Source organism: Chrysochloris asiatica, unplaced genomic scaffold, assembly GCF_000296735.1.
Source record: "Chrysochloris asiatica unplaced genomic scaffold, ChrAsi1.0 scaffold00348, whole genome shotgun sequence".
Classification (NCBI taxonomy): domain Eukaryota; kingdom Metazoa; phylum Chordata; class Mammalia; order Afrosoricida; family Chrysochloridae; genus Chrysochloris; species Chrysochloris asiatica.
The window spans coordinates 471,356-495,685 of record NW_006408866.1 but is presented as its reverse complement, the minus strand read 5'-3'; the positions used below and the strand labels follow the sequence as shown (position 1 = coordinate 495,685).

Below are 24,330 nucleotides of genomic sequence, written 5' to 3'. Positions count from 1 at the left end.
AGTATCTACCTTCTTACTGGGGAGACCCCCAATAACATGAGTAAACTGTATCCTGAATTTTCAAAATGATAAAGCAAAGTTTATCATATTAAAAAAATAATCATTTGTTATACTTTGTCTATGAAATTTTTAATGGTAACTGCGATTTTGGGTTATCTGTCTTCCAATTTTCTTGTTGACTCATTAAATAAATTATACATCTCAGTAAAGAAAACCAAGTTTTTGCCCAGAATATAGATTACTATTTACTGTCTGTGGCTAGATGCAAATTTTAGGTGGAACAGAAAATTGGAGAAAACAATCTTTAGCTCCATAATTCTTAAAAGGACATGCATTTTCAAAATACCAGTATCTTTTTAAAATTCAAGTTAGAAAGATTAAATGTGCACAATTCCAATTTTATAGGAGAAACACGGATCCCTTTTTGGAAATGGTTTGATAAATTCACAAGTGACATTCTCTTCCATTAAAGCTTGCTCTCTTGGTAACATTTGCTGGCTGATATTGTTAATGAACATATTAGCGACTAAAAAAAAAAATCATTAGTGCCTCTTAAGTAATGCAGAATGTAAGTTATACAATATGAGGGGCTTCAAAAAGTTCGTGGAAAATGCTATTAACTTAATTCCATTTTCCCAGGAACTTGTTGAAGCCTCCTTGTATTACAGTCCCATTTGAAAATCTGAAGTTTTTATATTATATAGCCCTTTATTCTCTCCTCAATTAAGCATGCTAGAAAAAGCAGACTACGAAGAAAAAAAGAAAAAAATGTGGACTGAATGGAAAATATAACTGCATGCCACATGTCATTCTCATTTTATAGAAATGAATACAATGCTGAATTCCTTCCTAAGTGCTCCTCTCAAGAAGGCTGTGCCGTTTTCCCTGAATCTGTTTCCCTTCACAGAGTGAAGAATTTTTTAAAAATCTAGTGGAAATGTTTCTCACAGTCCTGGGGAATCCATGTGAAACCGAACATTCTGGAAGGCAACTCACTGTTGACAGGAATGTGTACTTCTGATCCGCAGCTCTTTCAGGTGCCCCACAACCTACAGACCAGTGTTTTATCCTATAATTATACTGTCAGCCAAAGAATATGCAGAGTGAGAGGCAAGTCTGTGTTTAAAGTTACAAAATCAGGGGAAACATTCTTCTGCAATTTCTCCTTGACTAGAATAGTACCTGATTTGTTTTGTCAAATCCAGCAATCAGTATGCAGAGATGAATGAAATTTATGTTTAGAAATTATTTGGAATTTGTCACATCTTTTCAGTATTTTGTAAACTAAACCAAATGTCCCTTAAGTTTACAAAAAGGGTCTTTGCAGACATGGGGACATATAAAACAAGCTTATGTAAGTACAGGATAAACACACAAAAGAGGTAATCACTAAATACTACTTTGTCTCCACCAAGCTGAACCAGGAGAGGAATGTGAGGAAGTAGGGTGGGGACCCGCTGGACTGATGGAATTACCCAGAGAACTGCTCAGCCCTTTGGCATCCCTTTGTCTGGGAAATTCGAGTTCAGGGGTAAGTTAAGAGTCTTGGGCAGGAAAAACAATATGGATAATAACTCTTCCCTTTTTTATCCTAGTGAATGTTGTCTTCTTAAATTGTCGCAACATTTGGCCGCTTTCTTTGGATTTTTCCTGCATATACTCCTAAAATCAAAGCAAAACTAGTATTATTTCTCAATGTTAAGTTTTTCTATAATGCTACCACTTAAGGGCTGCTTACTATATGCCAGGCAGTGAACTAAGGCAACATAAATCAACTTCTTTAATTCTTAGATACAGAAATCCGAAGTAGAAATTATGACTACATTTTAAGGATAATAAAACAGAGGCGGAAGGGAGTAAGTCACTCACACAAAGTATGAGCAAGAATGAAAGATCCTGAAAACCCCGTCTACCTGACTGATCTATGTAACCATTTTACATTATACTACCTCCTATTAAGGTCAGCAGGGCAAACTCACCAGCCGCTACTTGGAAACCCTACACAGGTCGCTATGAGACAGAACCGACTTCAAAACAACATTCTGCTTTAATCAGTGGTTTCAGAATTTTCCTTTAAACTCAAGTCAAACACAAAACATCAAACAAACAAATAGGTGGTTTTTTTAAAAAAAAAAAAATATGAGAATATAAATATAAATTTAATTTATGAAAACAACTGTGAAGTGCTGTCAAGTTGGTTCCGACTCATAGCAACCTTGTATTGAGTTTCCAAGGATGTAAATCTTTGCGGAAGCAGAAAGCCTCATCTTTCTATCACGGAGCTGCTGGTGGTCTTGAACCACCAACTATGTGGTCTGCAGTCCAGCGGCTATCCTACAGAATCATCACATTTCCCTGAAAAAACTATAAACTTTGCAGCAAACTTTAACATCTGAGAAGAGCATGATATTGTAACATCATAATAAAAATGTGTTTTCTATAAATTCCTTAATAAAGGGTTTGTTCTCCATGTATATAAAAATCAAAGCACAATTTCAAATTTGTTCAAAACACAAGCCAAGCTATTAGAAATCTAAGCAGGAAAAAGTATTAGTTTGAAGAGCAAATGATGGAGCCCTCTGTTAAGATTCAGTTAAAATTTTAATCAGTAATATCCTAATTCTCAGTTTATGTAAGAGCATAAAATTCTTCAGTTTCTTTCAATTGTCTAAATATGCATTTGTATACAAATCTTTACAAAAATAAGAATTTTTGTGCTTGTCTGGAAACACATTAATTGTATACATCAATTCAAAGGTTAAGCTTATTTAGTCTAATAATTATATTGCGGTGCAATTAAGCCTTAATAGTTCTAGGCACTGAAGTTCACTGTACATTTTTGCTGCAATGACCGTCTGTTGAGTATTACTGGGAAAAAAAAAAAAAAAAACCAGTACTGGTATTTGGCTTGCAGGTTCACAAAAGGCCGAGATGAAATGCATGCGCAAAGAACACGGAGAGCAGTTATGTGGAAACTTAATATCACTAGCAAAACAATACTCATTTCTGATGATTTGTCAATTAGCAAAGATTGGTCACAACATTGAACACTAAGGTGGTTAAAACAGGAAAATATCTGAAAGTTCTCTAAAACTTCATAAGCAACATAATCGGGTGTTTGCTCTGAGTTCTTTCAAATGACTAACTTCCCTGCTAGCTGAGTGCCTGCCTCTGGAGCAAGCAGGGTCATCAGGAATGGAATCCCATTTACAAGTCCATAAACAGTCACTTACAGGGACTTCCCAAAGATGGCCTTTCACATTACTGCACGTGCATGCAACAGTATCGGCTGTATTCACTACATACATGCAAAATACAAGCACATTTCAAGCGAGGATCAATACTTTATTCGTTTTGAATAAACATGACCAAATGATAGTAACATGACAGATGTCTCTGGCTGTTGGTTCCCGCTCAATTTGAAAGAAAACAGTTTTTTGAAAAATCTTGAAGTACATCTAATTGTAAACTAGTGGGAAGATTAGAAATGATTAAAGGTTTAATCTTTAATGCCAGAATGCCTGCTGATTAATTTAGGTGTCTGTTAAATGTGTAGAATAGTAGTGCTATGGATCAAGCGAAGCATTTTCAAGCAATTTTACTAGATCAGAGAATTTTTAGTGAGCATATCAGAAGGTCTTAATAAGCACATCTAAAGAATATTGAAGCATTAGATAAAAAGGTGTGGATTAGCTCAACATGGAATCTGTCTTCTTGCCACCATAAAATACAATTTTATACATTGTAAAATTTAGCCCTTAAATAGTTCTCAAATAATGGCCATTTGGAGAGATTTAGCTCAAGTTTCTTACTGAGAAAAGGATTAATAATAATTAAAAAAAAAAAAACCAACTCCCTCCCACTTGGCATATTCACAGGAGATCTCAGTCAGAGGGAGAAATTGTTCACCCCTTACGGCACATACAAAGATTTCTGGGCAATACACTTTCCCAAAGCTTACCAGACAGGGTTAGATTTAGAACAGCACAGACATCACATAATGTTTATATTTTACTTGTTTATAAAAATGTGGGGAGTTTGTTTTGTTCTGAATTTACGCTACATAAATCTATAAATTTTTAGAATGAAAAAATACATAGTTTTTCATGAAACTATTATAGAAATCAAGATTGACACCACAGTTTTACTAAGATCTTTTGACCGCCACAAAAAACCTCACACGAGCTATCACTAAGAGGAATGACTGTGAATATGCCATACTTATGGTGGCAAGCAAAGACAAACGCTAGATCCCATGTGCATGGCCTGAGGTAGGGACAGCCTGTGCGGGTCTCTCCACTGAGTGGGCTTCAGGGACTCACGTTCTACACACCTGAAACAGGCGCTCTGCTAGGCACTCTGCTCTGTGAAGGCTTCTGTCTAGTTTGCACAACCCCCTTCACTGATGTCTTAGGGGTTCTAATTGAATATAAAAAAAATGAATATGTCACTTGCATTCAGGTCTAAGGGTTCAACAGTCAAAGAAAGCACCCACATTGTCTCAGCTGGTCAGTGTGTGAACGAGCCGGAAAGGATTTAAGGCTCAAGCACATACGTGGGAAGGAAGCTAGACTTGCGCTTCAATGGGCCCACTGGCTTACTCTTTGTTGGAAACTAGCTTTTATGACACTTACAATGGGGATTTTGTTTCAATAATGAGTTAAATGGTATGAAGTGGATGGTACAAACATGCCAACATAAGATGACAAAGTATAACACACAACAGTATACCCAGCAGGTTGTCTTTGAAGACAAAAGAAATCTAGAAAGACACTAAGGCTCTTTCTAATGCTATAAAAGACAGCACATTTGGAAGCCAGCTACCCTTCATGGAAAGAGCACAGAAGGTTTCTCCAGTGAAAGCTAGTCTTGATTTGAATCTTCCTATATGCTATACAGGCGGCACTCTTACCCTTGTCTGTTAAGTAGCCTATGAGCAGGTGCATTCTGTCCTTGGTTTGGCTGAAGGACTCTGTTGACAAAGCAAATAAAAAATGAACTCCAAAGGGTAAATTCCATTCCCCTGACCCCCACTATGTTCTTTCAGTGGATGAGGTGGAAGTATCTGTGCAATGATGTGGTCTCTGTATGCCGCAAAGCAAAGCACATTCATGAAAGTACAGAAGCATGGCACTGGTATTTTGCTCACAAGAGCCTAAACCTGAGGTTGGTATCAGGAAACAACTGTCTAATGTTAAGCATTAATCCGTGAGCTTTTGAATGTTTTATTTATATTCCTTACAAAAGTCAACTGGTCTTCTCAAACATTTGAAAGAGGAAACGATCACTCTTGTTTTACGTGGAAAGTAGGTCAGCAGTATCAAAGATGCCCTGGACTGCGCACTGAACTCAGGACATATGGGGCTCAAGTTTCTGCCAGAGACGGCTCGTCCTGCACCAAAGTTCCATGAGCATCTGACCTGACACGTGACCAAGCACAGGACCAGGTGCTGCTGGGGATCCTGAGCCTGCAATCCTCCATCCAACCCAGCAGGGAACGCATGCTATTGATGTAAAGCCAACAGCAGCACGCTCGGGATATAGAAAATTTCCTTTTATGAGAAAAAAAAATTAATAATAATCCCTAGCTGAGCAATTTTTCTCACCTTGTTTCAGAAGGATTTTGTTTAAGGAAAATTTTCTTATTTGGCATTCCCATTTCAGCAGCTCTAGCACAATAAAGGGACACAAACAATGTATTTAGAGAAAGGAGAAAAAAGCATGCTTACAAATGCAATGTGACACAGGTTCAAAGGCTAAATCATCATTTAAATGCTGGTGTACCACTTAAAGACTGACAGTAAGTGTACTAAAGAGTTCCTTCAAAACATAATTTTAAAAAGTTAGTTATTCTTGCCATTAATTTTTTTTCCTCCTCTGAAGTCTTCCGGCTACTAGAAATGGAATATATTTAGGAGAGAAAATTAAAACACTAAACATGAGGATTAACTATTTTTAAGGTTTTTTTGACTGGCTATTAATTATACCAATTGAATGCTGGACAAATTTACTCATTAACAAAGATTAAGTTACTACTACCTGATTTCAGCAATCTCTACCTGAAAAAGGGATTTCTATGAGTTCAGCTATGGAAAACTCTTTTACTTCTAATGTAAGTCCATAAGCAGGTAACAGGAAACGGAACCTAATTGGTTTGATCATAATGAAACTACTGTGGCACCACACGAAAAACTTACTTCATGTACTTCTTCCTATCAAGAGACTTCTGTGTTGCAGCTGAAAGAGCTACTCGCGGGCTTTTCATTTTATCCTTTAAAACAAAAATACATACAACATACAGCTCTAGCAGTACCAAGAATACCACTCTATGTAGTACAGGATGAGCCCTGGTGTGGTGCTACACAATAAGCACTGGACTGGTAACTGCAAAGTCAGCAGTTGCAACCCATCAGTCGCTCTTGGAAACTGACTTGACGGCACACTGCAACAACAACCTATCAGAGGATGATATCCAACTGCATTGAAAAGTTTCTCAACTTTAACTTAAGGTTTCTCTATAGTAAGTGAAGTAATCTGAGTTTTACACAAATAATTCTCTGATTTTCCCCAAGGAAATAATACAGATTTTGTTGTTTTTTTCCTTTGTCAGCACAACAAAGAACATTGATTGAACCACAGAGGTCCAACACTCTGCTAAATTTCTAATTAATCTGGAGCCTGTTTTCTAGCTCTGACTTTTAAACAGAACACAAAACATGATAGCTTCAAGAAAACTCAACCAATTGGAGCTGACAGGTTTTCATAAGCCAATTGAGCAATAGGCAAAGCTTTAACGCCAAAATTCAGTAGGAAACAATATGTAGTTCTTACAGCAATTTCTTTTAAATCTCACTACAGATTGAAATGTTGCTGGCAGGCCTGAAAGTTATCTACCCTGACTAACTCTAGGGAGGATGATGAAGTCATTATCAATTACCCCAAGCCTCTGGGCGCAGTGCTGGAACTCTTGCCTTCGATATGGGAGGTCCAGGTTCAATGCCAGTCAATGCTCCTCAAGGGTTAATCACCATGGACAGATTTCAGGGGAGCTTCCAGACTAAGAAGACTAGGAAGAATGTCCTGGCAATCGATCTCCAAGATTCAGCACATGAAAATCCCACTGATCATGGACGTCTTATACGTAACTCATAGTGGGGACGGCACAGAATCAGACAGTGTTTTATTCTGTTTTATATGGAGTCAGAATGACAGGCAGCTAACAACAGTAACAATCTCAACCAAACCTAGAAGAACCTTATTCATTAGAAAATCACAGAGCATACCATTTGTCTGAGCATTTTCTCTTTTTGGACTTCTCGATCATGGTGCAGAATAGACATTCTTTCAGCTGCATCCATTACAAAGAATATGTCATGAATACCATACAGGGCAGCTCGCAACTAGGTTCAAAAAGAAGAAAGTATTGCATCCATTTAAAAAAAAATGAGGTCAGAGGTCAGTAATCCTACGTACATTTCTGTCATTTGGTGTAAAAGGTTAAAGTTTTCACTTAAACTTATTATGAAGGGAGAGAAGTAGAATGCTTCCATTTCTGGGGCGCTTCCAGGCTGTGATTACCTGCGCTAACACTCGTTCTTGAAGAGAGACATCTTGTGCAGAAACAACGCCTCTCTTTAATGGGGCTTCGGACTGAAAACTTTTCATGAATTCCATGGTATCCTGAAAAAAAGAATACGGTCCTTCTGAAAACATGTTTTCATAAAGATCCATTTTCACTGGGTTTTCCTTTTGCTCTTCATCTCAGACAATCCAAAATTATGAAGAACAACAAAAAAAAAACCCCAATCCAATTAAAAAAAAAGAGTAGAGGATATGAACAGAACTCACTTCATCAAAGAAGACATACAGGCAATCAACAAACATAAAGAAATGCCCTTGATCATTAGCCACTGGAGAGATACACATCAAAACAACAATCAGATTCCCATCTCACACAAGCAGTAAGAGCAAAGTTCACAATAACAGAAAACAACAAATGCTGATGAGGGTGTGGAGAGACTGGGACCCTCACACACTGCTGGTTGGACTGCAAAATGGTGCCACCACTGTGGAAAACAGTAAGTGCTTCCTTAAAAAATAGAAACGCCATATGGTCAAGCATTCTCACTACTAGGTACGTCCTCTAGAGAACGAACTGTGACACCAGCAGACATGCACACCCATGGTTACTACAGCAGTAGTCACAACAGCGAAATGGTGGAAACAACCTAAGTGTTCAACAACAAATGAACGGATACGCAAACCATGGTACACACTCACAACGGAACACTGTGCAACATTAACGAATAGTGAGGAAGCTATAAATACTTCACAGCAGGGATAAACTGAGAGAACATCATGCTGAGTGAAATCAGTCAATCACAAAAGGGCAAATATTGTATGACACCATTACTGTAAAAAGTCAAGAAAAGGTTTGCACACAGAATCTCTCGTTGAAGGTCACCATGGGTGAGGGGGGAAGGTACGGTAAGTGACTAACTAGAAGGCTAGTATTAACTTGGGTGAAGGGGAAGCAATATACAACAAAAGGGAGCCCTGGTAGCACAGAAGTAGTAGTGCAAGGTCAGCGGTTCAAATATACTAGTCGCTCCACAGGAAAAAGATGATCTGTAAAGACTTATAGCCTCAGAAACACTATACAGGTGCCAACTCCACGGCACACAACCACCACCACCACCCAAAATTATCTAGGCAAAGAATGACACTTGGAGGAGCTCGAGAGTTAAAGGCAACAAAGATAAATAATACTGTATACTCAATCCTGTAATAACAATAAACTATGAGTAGATTATGGATAGATACTTAAACTGAACAGAGGTGGGAAATGAATGGGACTTCCCCTATGAATATATGTAAATAGATATGACAGAAGCTATTTCTTCATATGCATTTACCTACACTGTAAGTATACCCATGGATACAGTCTAGAGGGAGCAAAGTTGTAAAAACTTCTTAGCTATAACAAAACACCTTGAAGGAAAGAGTCTCCAAGCTTGGGGGGCTGAGGATTATAGTTTCAGGGGACCTCAAGGTCAACTGGCATAGAGTCTACAAAGACAGTGTTCTCCATCCTACTTTGGTGAGTAGTGACTGGCGTCTTAATAGCTCGTGAGCAGTCATCTGAAGTGTAACTACTGGTCTCTTCCTATCAGGAGCAAAGAGGAGTGAAGACAAACAAAGATGCACAGAAACAATTCATCTGATGGACTGATGGGCCACATGAACCTCAGTCTCCACAAGCCGAAACCATCAGAGCTAGATGGCGCCCCGCTACCACTACTGACTGCTCTAAAAGGGATCACATTAGGAGCTCCTGGAGAGAGTGGGAGAAAAATGTGAAGAAAACTCAAAATAATAAAAAAGCCTTACTAGTCTGACAGAAATGGTGGGACCCTGAGATTATAGCTTCTAGACACGCTTCAGGCCCAGAACTGAACTCACCCTCATGACTCAACATTCAGCCACATGCTGTATAGGCCTATACGGTGAACATCTACACCAAGGAGGTATGCACCCCTAAGAACAATCAAATACAGGATATCAAAGGGGCAGCATTTGCCCAGGGATAAAACTCAGAAGGCAAGAAGGGACAGGCGCAAAGGCGCAAATGATAACAGGAGAGAGGACGAAGTGGCAGAGTGCTGTTCCATGGTGGGCATTGCAACCAAAGTCCCCAAATAACAGAAATTGCTAAGAACATTAAGAAGTCAAAGAGTGCTCACTTGTAAGTAGACAAAAAAACTCAAAATATACAAATGACTTTAGTTGCATACTATTTAATATTTATTGCATAGATTATCTGAATAAGATGAAGAGTTTTCTAAAACTGCTGTTTTACAGGGTCTAAGAAAATGTTTGAAGTGCCTAAATTTTTAACGACTCTCTTGCCAGCTCGTCACCACAGCCACCTTACTTTCACAGTTTGTCGAAGCTGCTTCAGCTTCTCAGTCTGCAGAAGTCGGCGAGTGAGAAACCCTTTTGCCACAGCGCTTATTTTGTTGAATTTTCCTTGTACGTCTGGACTGAAAACCTAGGCGAGAAAAACAGACAAAAAGTTTTAAGAATCTGAGCATAAAAACCCAAGATTCTTTTTCTTTAATTAAATCAACTTAACTAAATTCCCAACTAGAGATAACAAGAATCACTCATTTCCTTTATATCTGTATGCTCTACACAGTGTCATCTCTAATAGCAGCAATTTGATGCATGGCAAGAACAAACACAACACTCGTTTGCACAACCCAAGACAATGTCACTCTTAAGAAATATACATACTTATGAAAGTATAAATAAATTTGCCCACCTGAGACCATCTAGTTTTGGCCCTTCCAAAAGTTCTGATTACTGAGATTTTGGTCAAACCACTAGTTGAGGATCCCCAGAGGTAGAATGGTGACTCGTTTGCAGCACCAAAGCTGTGCTGCAGGGTAGAATTCAGGAAACCTAGAGAAATAGCCATATATACACACTTGATGGCATCGAGGCTGAACATACAGAAGATTCAAACAAGCAACCGTGACACACATTAAAAATAACAAGTGCCCCTGAAACTGATCCATGCGCAGACTTCAAATATTGATGGACTTCAGCTTAGGTACCAGATGGATCTTTTCCACACAAACAGCAGCTCAGGATAATTGAAGATGTGAAGATTATCCCTTACAGAGAGAGACTGGGGCATTAGATGTAATTCAAGATCACTTGGGCCACACAGCAAACTGCGCTCCCAATCGAAGCATGTCCCCTGTGCATGAACACACAAAGGCTGCCCTTGGAGCCAAGGCCACTGGTATTTCCTCACTGAGGTGGTCTTCTCTCATGAATACCTGCTTACTGCTCTTTGATCTGCTGGTACCATTTTTTTTTTTTTACGGACTACTAAGCAGCTGACAAATAGCAGGGCCCAACCATGGAATTACTTAATGAAAGAACTAAAAATTTTCAGTCTGCCCACCCCCAAATGATCACAATTACCAGAATGATTTGAACTTGAAGTATGGAGTGTGTCCACTTGAGACAGCATCGTTTCTAGCAACCCAGAGCCACCGATTTTTCTCCACTCTAGCTCCAGTGCATGGCTGCTATCAAGCGCAGAGGTGCCTGCTGGGACCACCTGCTTCTCCTTTAACATTTTCTCCTGCTCTTCTATTTCCTGCAGACCAACAGTTTAACATGCTAGGTCTTCTGTTCAACGATACCACAAAATACGATGGTTTTCAGCTCGACCAAAAGTCTGTGTAATTACCAGCAAAAAACTGTTCACTTTAAGGTTTCCTTTGCTCAAATAAAACAATGGCAGTGTAATTGTATTTCATTAAGTAAAATCATCTTTAAACAAGTGTCCTTCTTCTCATGATATAGTTCTTGCAGAATGTGCATTTTGACATTTCTATCTTTTTTTAAATTGTCATTGTTTTGAATCAAGGATTTAATCAGGTGTCTTTCTTAAATAATAAAGTATGCAATTACTTTTAGGTCAGGATCTAAATAAACATGACAATTGGGAAGTAAATATGTTACACAAGCTTTAAAATCAATGGCCTCAATAAAGCAAAAAACTGTGGCCTCTTTACATTAAGACACGCAGACTTGCCAAGTCGATGGGCATCTCCTACAATTTCACTCCCCAGCTCACACACCTATGTTGTGATTCCTCACCGTCTGCAATCTTTCCTGTTCCCTCTCCTGCTCAGCTATGAGTAGTGAGAGCTGCTGGGCATGCTGTTCTTCTAGTCGCTTCCGCATTTCTTCAAAAGCTAACATCTTGCTTTTTAAGACCTCCTCACACTCTGAAAAGAAACATGTGCCCTCAAATTAAGAAAATTCACTACAATGTTAACATCTTATATTTTATACCTTCAAGTTAAGATACGCTTCTGTCTTCAGTATTCCTTAACCTGACGTCACATGATTTAGATATACCACATTCTCATTTTGCCACTTGTTTTACACATCAGCCCATATTTAGTGGCTATTGCTGAAATCAGGGTCTGAACAGATGTTGCCAAGACCTACATTCAGCTAAGAGTCTCGTACATATCTTCATGTGCTTCTCTTTGATTCTTGTCCTTCTCAAGCATCATTTATGTATATAGGTTTGTTTTGCTTTCTAAAGTACAAGCCTTTGGTTGGTATAAAGCTTTAACAGCTTGAGGCTCCAAAAAATACTAGGTATTAAAAATCCAGATATCTTTTAATAACTAACTAAAATATTTACGAAAATCATTATGATTATGTAATTTCATGAAAAGAAAGTGGTGAAACATTATTGAAATGTTGAACTACCAAGTATTTCACAGATATAGTGTGCATTATATTTCATTTAAACTCAAAGAATCATTATAATTCACTGTAATTCACCTAAATCCAAGCAATCCTTTTCCAATGATACAATCTATGATCTTCAGTGAAGGTAAGTATGTTGTGTGTTATTACTGCCCTACTGAGGAGCCGCTGTAGGATAACCACAGGTTGGTAGTTCAAACTCAGCAGTGGCTCCTTGGGAACCCTACACAAGGTCGCTACGAGTCAGCACCGACTTGATGGAACGATTTCCTCTAGTAGCGTAGCTGTTAAGTGCTGCTGCTGATTGCACTATCAACAGGCCAAAGAAGTGGCAGCCTGCTCCCCCAGGGGCTGTTGGTGTTGTTGTGAACCCCCAAACTCACTGCTGTCGGATCTGATTCACAGTTGACCCTGTATTGCACAGTAAAACTACTTCAAAGCGATTCCAAATCCGAAAATCTTTGGAAGCAGCAAACCAACACTTAATCCACTGCACCAAGAGGAAATGTTTCAGCTTTAAAACCCCTGTGGGATAACTTTACTGTGTTCTACAGGCACACTACTGGACTGATACACCACAGGTTGGTGGTTCAAATCCACCAGCCACTCCTTGGAAGCCCTATACTGGGTCGCTATGAGACAAGTGACTCAATGGCACTTCAAATCAACAACACAGGACCATTACAAGTAGGACTGGACTTGACAGCACTCAACAATAAGTCTTCCCATAGTTTCTTAATAAGGACATTTGCTTCCATTACAGCAATCTTCATGTAGTCACATGAAATTTTTCATAGGCAAAGGGGAGCCAGAAAAGCAAGCATAGAATTATAACCTTTCACAAGAAAAGGCAACGCCCCTCAGTTCAACCACTGAACTGCGAGCAGGAGCCCACTCTATCCCAATCTCACCAACTTTACAAATGACCGCCTGTCCCCGGGGCTCCCACCCCAGCTCTGGGAAGCTCTCGGCATACTGCACTGCCCCCTGTGCCCACTGGCAGATGCCCACCAGTCTCCATGACTGGTCTCATCACCCATCACTCTCTATGTCCATTGGCGCTGCTCATTGCCACACACAGGCTTTGGGTACTGTGAACAGTCACTGTGGCAACCTCTAGCCACACTATGTTGTCTAGTTAAGGGATCCAAGTTGGTGCCCAGGTACTGATTGTTGATTTTATTCCACTCCTTATTTGGTTGAACAGGGTTTAAGCAATCTGCCTCAACTTTTTCCCATTAGCCTTGTTGTGTTTAGTATGAAATTTTACAGAACATGAGGTTCTTTAAGATGATAAGAGCTGAAATGTCTATGTCTAAAGACTAACCTACTTGATTACATTTTCCGTATCAGTGACAAAGGATTATTAACCATGACAACAAAGGCATAATGATGCTGTTAATGCCACACAGACACAACAGAAGACAATGTAAAACATTTTTATCAATAAATCATTCTTGTGTCACCATTCGAAGTATCATTTGTAATGTTTTCTCTAACAATTGGATGTTAGTGTTTCCTAAAGGACCAACCACATAAAAGTCTCCAAGCAAATAAAACAGCAAGCTGACAAGAGCGTTAGAAAGCACACTTCCAAAGACCGTATTTTACAGTGGATTGAAATGAGGTGTGATGTTTCATGCAAGAACTTTGTTTCCTAAGTCACTAATAATATCCTCTGACATACTAAGTGGATTATGAAAGCTTCCTAATTTAAAGAAGAGCAGTTATTAAAGAAAAGAAAATCTATCAAATGGCAATAAACAGTCAATGGTTAAGCACATGGTTAATCGAAAAGGCAGTGGTCAGGACTCAGCGGCCTCTCGGTGAGAGAAAGATGTGGCAGTCTGCTCGCAGACAGGTGACGCCCTTGGAAGCCCAATGAGGCAGTTCCACTCTGTCCTATCAGGTCACCACGAGTCAGAATCAACTTGATAACAGTGGGTTTGGGGTTTTGTGTTTAGGAACTATATGCTAATATGATAAAGGCAATTCAATACCCTTTCTGGTAGCGGAGTGGTTACGAATTGGGCTGTTAACCTCAGGGTTAGCAGTTCAAAACTACCAGCTGTTCCATGGGAGAAAGATGAGGCTTTCTGCTCCCATAAAGATGTACAGCCTCGGAAACCCTGTACAGGGTTGCTATGAGTTGGAAGCGACTCCACGGCACACAACAACAACAAGTGGCACTGTGGATTAATGTGCTGGGCCACAAAGTCAGTTTGAACTGCAAGATCAGAGATTCAAACCCTCCAAGCTGTCACTCAGAAATTCTATACAGGGTCATTGCAAGTCCGAAGTGACTCCACGGCACTTAACAACAATGAACATACAAAAATAAGCTCTTTTGTTTTTAAATGTCTACAGAAAGTATTAAAGGTACCATCTATTTTATAGGCATTAACACGTCAAGGGTTCCTTACCTTTTGAACTCTTTTCTAATATTTTATTCTTGTTGATGCACACAGGGCCCTTAGGGTATCTTTTTTCCAACAAAGGTTGCCTTTCCTGATCAGTTATTCCAGTTGTTATAACATAAGGGTAGTTTTCTTTCTGCATGCTATCAATCTCTAAATCTAATCTCCGCTTAACTTTCTCAAAACTGTTTTCCAAAAGCTCTTCATTCCTACAGGACACTGTGGGTGTGTCCATCTGCTGCTTACTATCCTGGGTTTGCATCAGTAAGGGAGACGGGTTCTTTACATCGTAAGACTTGTTCAGTTCCATCTGTAAAGTGCAGGAGGTTTTCTCAAGCACACTGGCTGGCTGAAGGCCACTCACACTCCCAAAGTTCTGACTCATTATACATTGGTTGGTACCATGTGGGTCATGCGAACTCAGTACTGCCGTACAGCTGCTGTCCATTTTATGTGGTCCTCTCCCATCAGATGGCAGCTGACCTTCCACAGGATCGAGTCCATGAATGACTTTATTTACGAGTTGATTTCCTGAAGACTGACATACCTGCTTTGATTTACTTAGAGCCGTTTCGGCCACGACTTCGGACGCATTTTTGCTGTCATAAACCTTGCTTGAATGTGCTCCAGTTAAATCCACGGGAAACTTTGGCACAGTTTCAGGTATGTTTGTTTTCTCATCAGCATCTTGAACAGTTAAGTCCACTGTCTGTACTTTTCCTTTTGGACTTAATTCACAGGCATTTATAGGATTATTTATAAGTATATGACATGCTGATGATGGCCTAGAACGTCTTCGATGCAGTTTAGGACTCATGCTTGGCTCTGGACTAGGTAATTTGGCATAGGAACCAGTGAGATTTTTGCTAACATGACTTTCAGGAACAAGAGTGGGAATGACCTTGACATCAGTATCAGAATCTACAACAGTGGGATGGTCAGCTTGTCTAGGCAGGTCCACTTTAGAAAAGCTAGTCAGAACGGACGGGCTCACGCTGCTAGCTTGAGTGGAAGCACCTTGGAGGAGGACATTTGATTTATTAAGGCTTGGTTTGTCAAGAATCGCTGAGCTGCAGTGTTTACCTAGCCACTGACCTTTCTCCTTTCCAGGTATGTTTGTTTCCTCATCAGCATCTTGAACAGTTAAGTCCGCTGTCTGTACTTTTCCAGCATCATTTTCTTGGTCAGAATGACTCTCATTAAAACTCCTCTTCGCACTACTTCCCAGGCTGCGTCGAGACTGTTCTCTTTCTATATATTCCTTTGATTTTTTCATCAGTTTTTGAAGACTCATTATGTAGGGGTCCAGAGTGACTTCTTCCAAAATGGTTGGATCCTGTGCTTCATTTTGCGGGGAGAGACTATCAGAAATTAGAGTTTCTGGTGGGGTTGCTGAACAGGTCTTTGGAGAAGGTTCATTTTTTGTGTGGCTAATGTCTGAGCCATCACATTGCTTCAGGGAACTGGATCCTTCTGAGTCACTAGCTAAGTCGACTCCATTACACTGAAGTTGGTCCTCATTACCCAAACGCAAAATTCCAGGTTTTGTTTCAAACCTTTTTGAAGTACATTGTGCAGGAGGGCTTGGCAAGTTATTTGGAAATGTAGCAGGAACATTCAAGTGTGGGACTTCTGAATTAGAGTAAACTGTTTCCGTCTCCCACTGATCAAAGTCACTGGCAATAGGTGCTTTTCTAACCTGAAAAAGAAAATTTAACAATTAACATTTTCTCATCGAATAAAAAAGCCTTTGGTTTCAATATTTTATAAAAATGTAACTGAAATCACAGATTCAGAGTTCTGATAAGTAAAAACACAAACAAAAGTCAATTAAGATGGCCTAAGAGTCCCAGTGTGGCACTGTGGGTTAATGCGCCAGACTGCAAAGCCGTTTGAACTGCAAGGTCAGCAGTTCAAGCTCACCAGCTGCTCCTTGGAAACTCTATACAGGGTCGCTATGAGTCATAACCAACTTGATGACCCTTAACAACAACAACATATAGTCATAGTCATAAGGGAGCAAAAATGTTCTTGAAAATGTATGTGTTTCTGAGTGTGTGTGTAGATATGTAATTTTTAGTGGGAGGAGGGATAAAAACAAGCCATCACACATCTTTCCCACCCAAGGTAAAAATAAAAAGTTGACATTAGGATTTTATTCTACTCACATAACTGTGTGTGAGCAATTGGCCACATCTAAGTAGTAAATGGCTTGTGGGCATCCCTGCACTCTTGGAAGCAGCTCTTACTACTACCCATGAGGCAAGAGCTCATTCATTTTTATACAAGGATACTCGGGAGATGTTGCAGGTGTGGTTCTAGACCACCACAATAAAGCAGAAATCTCAATAAAGCGTGTCACATGAATTGTTTGGTATCCCAGCGAATACGAAAGTTATCTTTACACTGCATTGTAGTATTTTAAGTGTGCAATAGTCTTATGGAAAAGTTTGAAATGTGAGAGTTACTAAAATGTGACAGAGACACGAAGTGAGCACATGCTATTGAACTTGGCATGACACAGTGAAAATTTGTGGAAAACTCAAAATCTAAGGGGTGCGATAAAATGAGGCATGGCTGTAGAGTTTCATTCACCTCTACCATGAGAAATACGGAGTCCTGGTGTGGCATTGTAGGTTAATGCACTGAACTGCATAGTCGGTTTGAACCACAAGGTCAGCGGTTCAAGCTAACCAGTCATTCCTTGGAAACCCTATACAGGGTTGCTATGGGTCCGAACCGACTTGACAGCACTTAACAACAACAACAAAATATATTCAATGGTGTCCTATTTCACATGGGACTCAAACATCTATTGCTTATGGCAGTCTATATTTATTAAACAAGATGAAAGGATAAAAAGGAACTTATCTAGTCTGATACAAATATATGTGCCTACATGTAAGGAGCATGTAAGGAGCCTGGTAACACAGTAGGTTAAGCACTGGCCTGCTAACCACAAGGTTAGCAGTTCAAACCCACAGTCCCACTATGGGAGAAAGTTGGGGCTGTCTCCTCCTATAACGATTTATAATCTCATGGGGAGGTCTCAAGAGTTAAAGGGAAAACTTCTGGTAAGATGGGGGCCCAGGCAGACGCACTACACAAATTCTCTACAACAAAGATATGAGATACCAAACAGAAGAGAAACAGATAGAAATCCTGGGCCCTGAGCTTCGGAGGAGAGGGGGATTGAGTGCTTGCTGGGAGAAGAGGGCGCACAGGAACAACGAGAGGGCAACGGACTGGTGAGCAAATGACCAGACACCACGTGACATCTTGAAGCTTGTGGACTTGACTCAGGCTCTACAGAACCCACAGAGCTATCAGACCAGCATGAACTCTGCGGTCCTAACAGATCCTGAAACCAGCTCCATAAAGGGCCGCCACAAACTACTTCTGGACTGACTGTCCTGAACATGGACACATAACACAGAGGCCACCAATGGGAACTCCCCCGAGGGCCAGAGCTTCACTGTCTCATCCCTCCCACACCCATCTGGTGAGGTCCTTGGCTTTCAGGAACTCTCCAGAGTGTTTGTTCTATTCTCTGGACCAAGAGCTGGGGTTTTTTTTGTTTTTTCTCTCCTTCCTTTTTCGGGTTTGGTTTTTTCCTTTTGTGATTTCATTGTTTTTGTTTGTTTATTCTTTCTCCTCCTTCTTGTCTTTCCATTCCCTCACATTTTATCCTTTCTATCTCTGATTTTGTTTTTCCTTCTTTACTTCTCATTTCCTCTCTTCTTTATTGTTTTCCCTTTTGATCTTTCTTTACTACTCTCTCTTCTCATCTTCCCTCTCCCTGGTTTTAGTAAGCATGATTTTTATTTATTCCTTTGATTTGATTTTCTATAGTTCCTTTTTTCAGTACCTCTTTTCTCTTTTTTTATATTATATGATATTTTTGTGATCTCTGCCTGGCTTTAATTCTTTTTTCTCCTTCATTATCTTGTCTTTTCAGTGTTGGTTGCTTGCTTGTTTACTCTGTTTTGCCTCCTGGTGTGTGTGTGTGGGGGGGGGGCAGTCTCTTCTCTTTCCAACCCAACAGGAGACAGCACTGTATCCATACAGCACAGCCACAACCATGCCCTCTGCAGCTCCATCCACAGGACAAGGGCTAATACCAGCTCCTATACTACCTGATCAACTATAGGTAGTGGTCAACACCAGCTAAAGCCACCCTAAACTGAGGTGCACGAACAGTGAACAAGAACAGTGGACAACCCTCCATTCTCTAACTATACTCACAGGAGGTAGTTTGTGCAAGCACGAGAAGACACTTACATACAATCATCAATTAAATACAACTATGAAAACACCAAAAGGTCTCAGAGACAACAGACAATTTTAGCTCACATGAAGAAACAACAAAGAATGGCTCAAACAAATGGCCAAGATACAGATGCAAAAACGTTTCTGACAAAGAAAATGTAATGGCACTTACTTAAAAAGAATTCAAAAGAATGATATTTAGGTAGCTACAAATTACTGCCAGAAAGATCAAAGAAAGCATGAAAAAAACTTTAGAAGAATTCAGGCAAACACTATAAGAACAAACACAAAATAAATGCAAATTTAAAAACAATACAAAACCTGCAATTTAAAATTCAGAAGATTAATTCTAAGATTTCAGAAATCAGCAATACATTAAAAGGGCAAAGGAGTAAATTAGAAGCAATGGAAGCCTGAGTTAATGAGCTTAAAGATAAATCTCTCAGTGCTAGTAAGCTAGAAGAACAATCGGAAAAAAGGATGAAAAAATGTTAAGAACGCCTAAGAGTTATGTGGGACACCATAAAGAGGAACAACTTTGGGATGACTGTAATTCCAGAACAGGAAAATAAAAAGCACAGAGAAAATTGTTGAAGAGTTGTTGAAGCAAAACTTCCCAAACCACATGAAAGATGAGAAGACAAGCATACAACAAGCTGAAAGAACACCACACAGGATAGACCCCAAAAGAAAGTCACCAAGACATATCATAATCAAACTTTCCAAAATCAAAGACAAGGAAAGAATCCTGAGAGCAGCTCAGGAGAAACAAAAAGTTACCTACACACAAGAACCCAAATCACTAAGCACTGATTTCTCAACAGAAACTATGCAGGCAAGAAGACATCCACAAAACGCTGAAAGAAAAAAAAAAAACTGCCAACCAAAAATCATATACCCAGCAAAGCTGTCCATCAAATACGATGGTGAAAATTAGGACATTTACAGATAAACAGAAATCAAGAGAATTTGTAATAACAAGATCAACTATGCAAAAAACACTAAAGGATGCTCTTTGAACTGAGAAGCAACAACTGCAGACAACAACCTGATATTAACCCACATGGCAACACCACCCAGAACTCAATCCAGATACAGAAGTTATTTCAAGTTAAACAAACTTACAAGACTATATATATAGGACACCACAGATACCAATTTATAATGAAGTCATCTACAAAACAAAAAGAGGGAATAGTGTAGACATAGAACTTCCAAATGCCAAGAAGTACATTTAGAGAAAAAATAGACTGTTTTAAATCGGGGGGAAAATGTATTATAGGGTGACAGCAAATAAAATGAATACACCTTCACATCAAAATAAAAAAGAGGAAAATCAGAAAGATGTAGTAGACATTAACATCAGAAATGAAGAAAATGAAATGAAAACCCTCAAGCAAATGAACTCAGCACAGAAAACTATGTGAAACAAACCAACAGCATCACAAAAAACCACTGTGCAAAATGACAGCAGTCAGTTTATACTGAGTGATAATTACACTGAATGTGAATAGATTCAATGCACCTGTCAAGAGACAGCGATAGCAGAATGAATAAGAAAACAAGATTCTTCCATCTGTTATTTACAAGAGACACATCTTACACACAAAGACAAAAGTAGATGGTTACAGGGCGTGTCGGGGGGAGATGGAAAAAATAACAAAGTAAACAGAGGTAAATATGGTTTTAAAAAATAAATAATTGAACTCTCTCAAGATTTTAAATTATTTTCAGCAAATTCAAATAAGGGCAGAGGATAAACACTAAAACCTCACAATACTGAAAAAGAAAAAAAAAAAAAAGAGTTAATGATAACAGAAGGAAATACTGTTATATATATAACCCTCCAATAACAGTGATCTACAGGTGGGTCCATAGACAGAGCCACAGGCTGAATGGATGTGGAAGGGAGAGTGGGAGTAGACCCACAAATATATTGGGAGTAGACCCACAAATATATAAAGGTTTGACAAGGTATTTGTGGAGTCCTGGTGTGGTGCTGTAGGATAAGCACCAGACTGCTAACCACAAGGTCAGTAGTTCATGTCCATCAGCAGCTCTTTGGAAACTCTATACAGGGTTGCTATGAGTCAGAACCAACTTGATGGCACTTAACAACAGAGGATATTTGTATAAAAGTATTTACCTTTACTAGAAACATATCCATGAATGTGGGGAGCATATATAGGGGGCAAAACTATAAAAATTTTTAGATGTGACCAAACACCTTAAGAGAATGAGTTACTGGGTCTGGGAGTTCAGGACCATAATCTCAGGAAATACCACAGTTATTTGGCATAACATAGTCCACAAACACAATGTACCAAACACCCGACTATGGTGAGTAGCATCTGGGAACTAGCAGCTCAAAAGCAGCCCTATAAGGAAGGTGCAAGTAACTATTGGTCTCTCCCTGTCCGGAGGAAGTGAGTGTGAAGAAAATTGAAGACACATCAGTCTCTGGATAGAGTGAGAGAAAATGTGGAAAAAACCATCAAACTCATTAAAAAGCTCACTGGTCAGACAGAGACTGGTAGAACCCTGTAACTACAGTCCTTGGTCACCCTTCAGGTCTGGAGCTGAACTTACCGTCTTGACTCAATTTTCAGTTCAGCAATAGACAGGTATACAGGGGGAAACAACAACACTAGTGAGGTACACACACCATAGAATGGTCATCCAGTCAAGATCAAAAGGGCAGCATTTACCTAAGGACAAAATTCAAAAGGGCTGGGAAAGGAGGAGGAATGGAAAGAAGAACTATGGGGGGAGGCAGATGAGTGATGTTATATTGAGGGGGTTGCAATCATTGAGATGAAACTATGATAATTTATTGAACATAAACCTTCACTCAGTACACTATATATTTTTTCTTAAATTATAGTCTCAGCAGCAGTTGGACTCTGTCCTACAGGGTCACTGAGGTGGAAGTGACTTGAGGGCAGTGGTTTTGGTTTGGGGAATTTTCATACGCATGTGCATATAGACACAGGTTAAACTAACTGTCATCTAGTCAATCCTGACTACAGGACAGAGTCCAGCTGCTCCCAAGGATTTCTGATACAGTCAGTCTTTACAAGAGCAGATCGCCCCATCTTTCTCCCAGCCAACCTGCAGTCAGCAGCCCAACACCACCAGGGCTCCTAATGTACATATATGTAAACACACACATACCTATGAGAGGGTTTCAAAAAACTCACGGAAAAATGGAATTAAAAGATAATGGACCCCCTCCATACACAGGATAGACAGGGATGGGCAACTTGGACATTGGCTACCCAAAGTTGAGGGGCTCCAAAGGCAAGAAGTGACTGGCTTACAAGCTTTCAAGAGGGAGTCTAGATCCAGAGGGCATGGAGGAAAGTAGAATCTCCACTGAGTAGTATCCAATCTGTCTAGGCAGGGCTGATGAAAGGAGATGCGGATAGGTCTCTTGTGATATAATAGTGAATAATTGCTATCAGGACTGACTGTGAGGGTTGGAAATATAAAGGTAGATATTTTGTATCAAGGAGGGGAGTGATTAACTTTGCAGTCTGGGAGCAGAGGTCCCTGGGACCATCAAGGGAGAAGAGTGGAGTGCGTGCGGGACCCTACCCAGAGAAGCAGTGACGCCAGAGATAGAGGCAGAGACAATGAGGTGGAGAGATAGAGTAGCTGGGGACTTTAGACACAGAGAGGGAGAGGGGCTGTGTGCTGACGACCAGAGGGCAGGCTTGCAGGGTATACCCTTTGGTTGGCTGATGACGCATGGAGGGGACTGTAACCATGGCAATGAAATGATATATGATAGGATGAATGTGAAACTAATGTTCTCCCATGTAAACTATCACATAATTCACAATAAAACATTAAAAAAAAAAAAAAAAGATAATGGAATTTTTCCACGAACTTTTGAAGTCCCTCATATGTGTCTGTGTGTGTGTGTGTGTATTTACATACATGGCTATTGTTGTTAAGTGCTGTAGAGTCAGTTCTGACTCACAGCATTTTTTGGGGTTTCCAAGTAGTGACTGGTGTGTCTGAACCACTGTCCTGGCAGTTAGCAGTCTAGTGCTTATCCCAATGCCACATCAGACACCATACGTATGAGCCATTTAATCTCAGAATAGAAGCATTTTCCTGAACTTTTCTCTGCTTATATGCTATTAATGTCACCAACTATTTCTCCAGTGAGAGCTATCATCTCAGGATGCCAATGTATGAGTTGTTGTTGTTATGCAATGATGCCCTCTCAACAGAGACCACCTTGACGCAGGATACTGATTACGCAAATATAATTCAATAACGGAGTTCTGGGGTGGTGCTGTGGGTTAATGCGCTGGACTGCAAAGTCAGTTTGAACAGCAAGATTAGCAGTTCAAGCTCACCAGTGGCTCCTCGAAAACCCTATACAGAGTCGCTGTGGTCAAAATCAACTCGATGACACTTAACAACAACAATAAGAACAAATTAAATAATAGGGATTCTGCCTCTGAGATGCCTACTCCGGATTTAAGCTAAACTCCCTCTATACAATAAGCAAATTATAGTAAATATTGCTCAGACATACAACTTCCATTACTTCTTGCTGTTAAATGTCAGAGTCAGTTCTGACTAATAGTGACCCTGTGTATGGTTTTCACGGAGCAGCTGGTGGGTTTGAATTGCCAATCTTGAAGTTAGCAGTATTCAGAAATAAGAAGTATTTCAACTTAAAATCAAATTAATTAAAACAAAATTCAATTACACTATCTGATGATCGGTTAAAAATGGTAACATGATAGTGTGTTTTGGGATAGGCAAAAAATAGTGTGTTTTGGGATAGGCAAAATAGGTAAAATTTTGATAAATTAAGCTAAGGAAAACTGTATACATAGGGGATCCAACAGAAAAAAAAAATGTCTGTTTTGCATACAAATCTTAAATGCTCAAAAGATTAAAAAAAAAAAAAAAAGGATGGCTGCTAAAGATTATGCAAGTATACAGTTAGCTGGTATAATACTTGAATTCTAAAATATTAAAATATGTTCATGTTGTTTTTGTACATGCTTGTTTTTCCCTTGGCTATATGGCACACCTGTTTTATCTTCCAAATCCCAAGACATACAATGGTTTCCAAGTATTACTCAATAAACAATACAACCAGTGTAATAGCTTAGACACTAACTCAGGACCAAACTAAAGCAAAAGGGAACATATTCATGAAACCCATTAACATATTCATTGGTTTAAGCAATGGAAATTATTCTCATATAAAAATTTCATATTTCATATTTATTTTTCAAAAGTCATAATTAGATTTATTTTTGTTGTTGTTAAGTGTCATAGAGTTGGTTCTGACCCTGTATAGGGTTCC

At 39.5% G+C, this 24,330-nt stretch overlaps 1 protein-coding gene across 2 annotated transcripts in view; it reads right to left on the bottom strand.

The window, feature by feature from the left end:
- Positions 1–1,586: 1,586 nt before the first annotated feature.
- The window catches only part of CCP110 (centriolar coiled coil protein 110kDa), a 28,472-nt gene continuing 5,728 nt past the window's right edge, over positions 1,587–24,330 (bottom strand). The window contains exons 3-14 of one of the 2 annotated variants that reach the window (XM_006875952.1): positions 14,730–16,422; positions 11,680–11,810; positions 10,996–11,173; positions 10,325–10,464; positions 9,935–10,051; positions 7,579–7,680; positions 7,284–7,400; positions 6,198–6,271; positions 5,607–5,669; positions 4,913–4,972; positions 4,334–4,419; positions 1,610–1,662 (exon numbers count right to left, since the gene is read on the bottom strand). In XM_006875952.1, coding sequence (XP_006876014.1) covers positions 1,610–1,662; positions 4,334–4,419; positions 4,913–4,972; positions 5,607–5,669; positions 6,198–6,271; positions 7,284–7,400; positions 7,579–7,680; positions 9,935–10,051; positions 10,325–10,464; positions 10,996–11,173; positions 11,680–11,810; positions 14,730–16,422 — 2,814 coding nt within the window. Of the gene's footprint in view, positions 1,663–4,333; positions 4,420–4,912; positions 4,973–5,606; positions 5,670–6,197; positions 6,272–7,283; positions 7,401–7,578; positions 7,681–9,934; positions 10,052–10,324; positions 10,465–10,995; positions 11,174–11,679; positions 11,811–14,729; positions 16,423–24,330 lie in introns of both variants that reach the window. The other variant, XM_006875953.1, reaches the window with a different exon arrangement.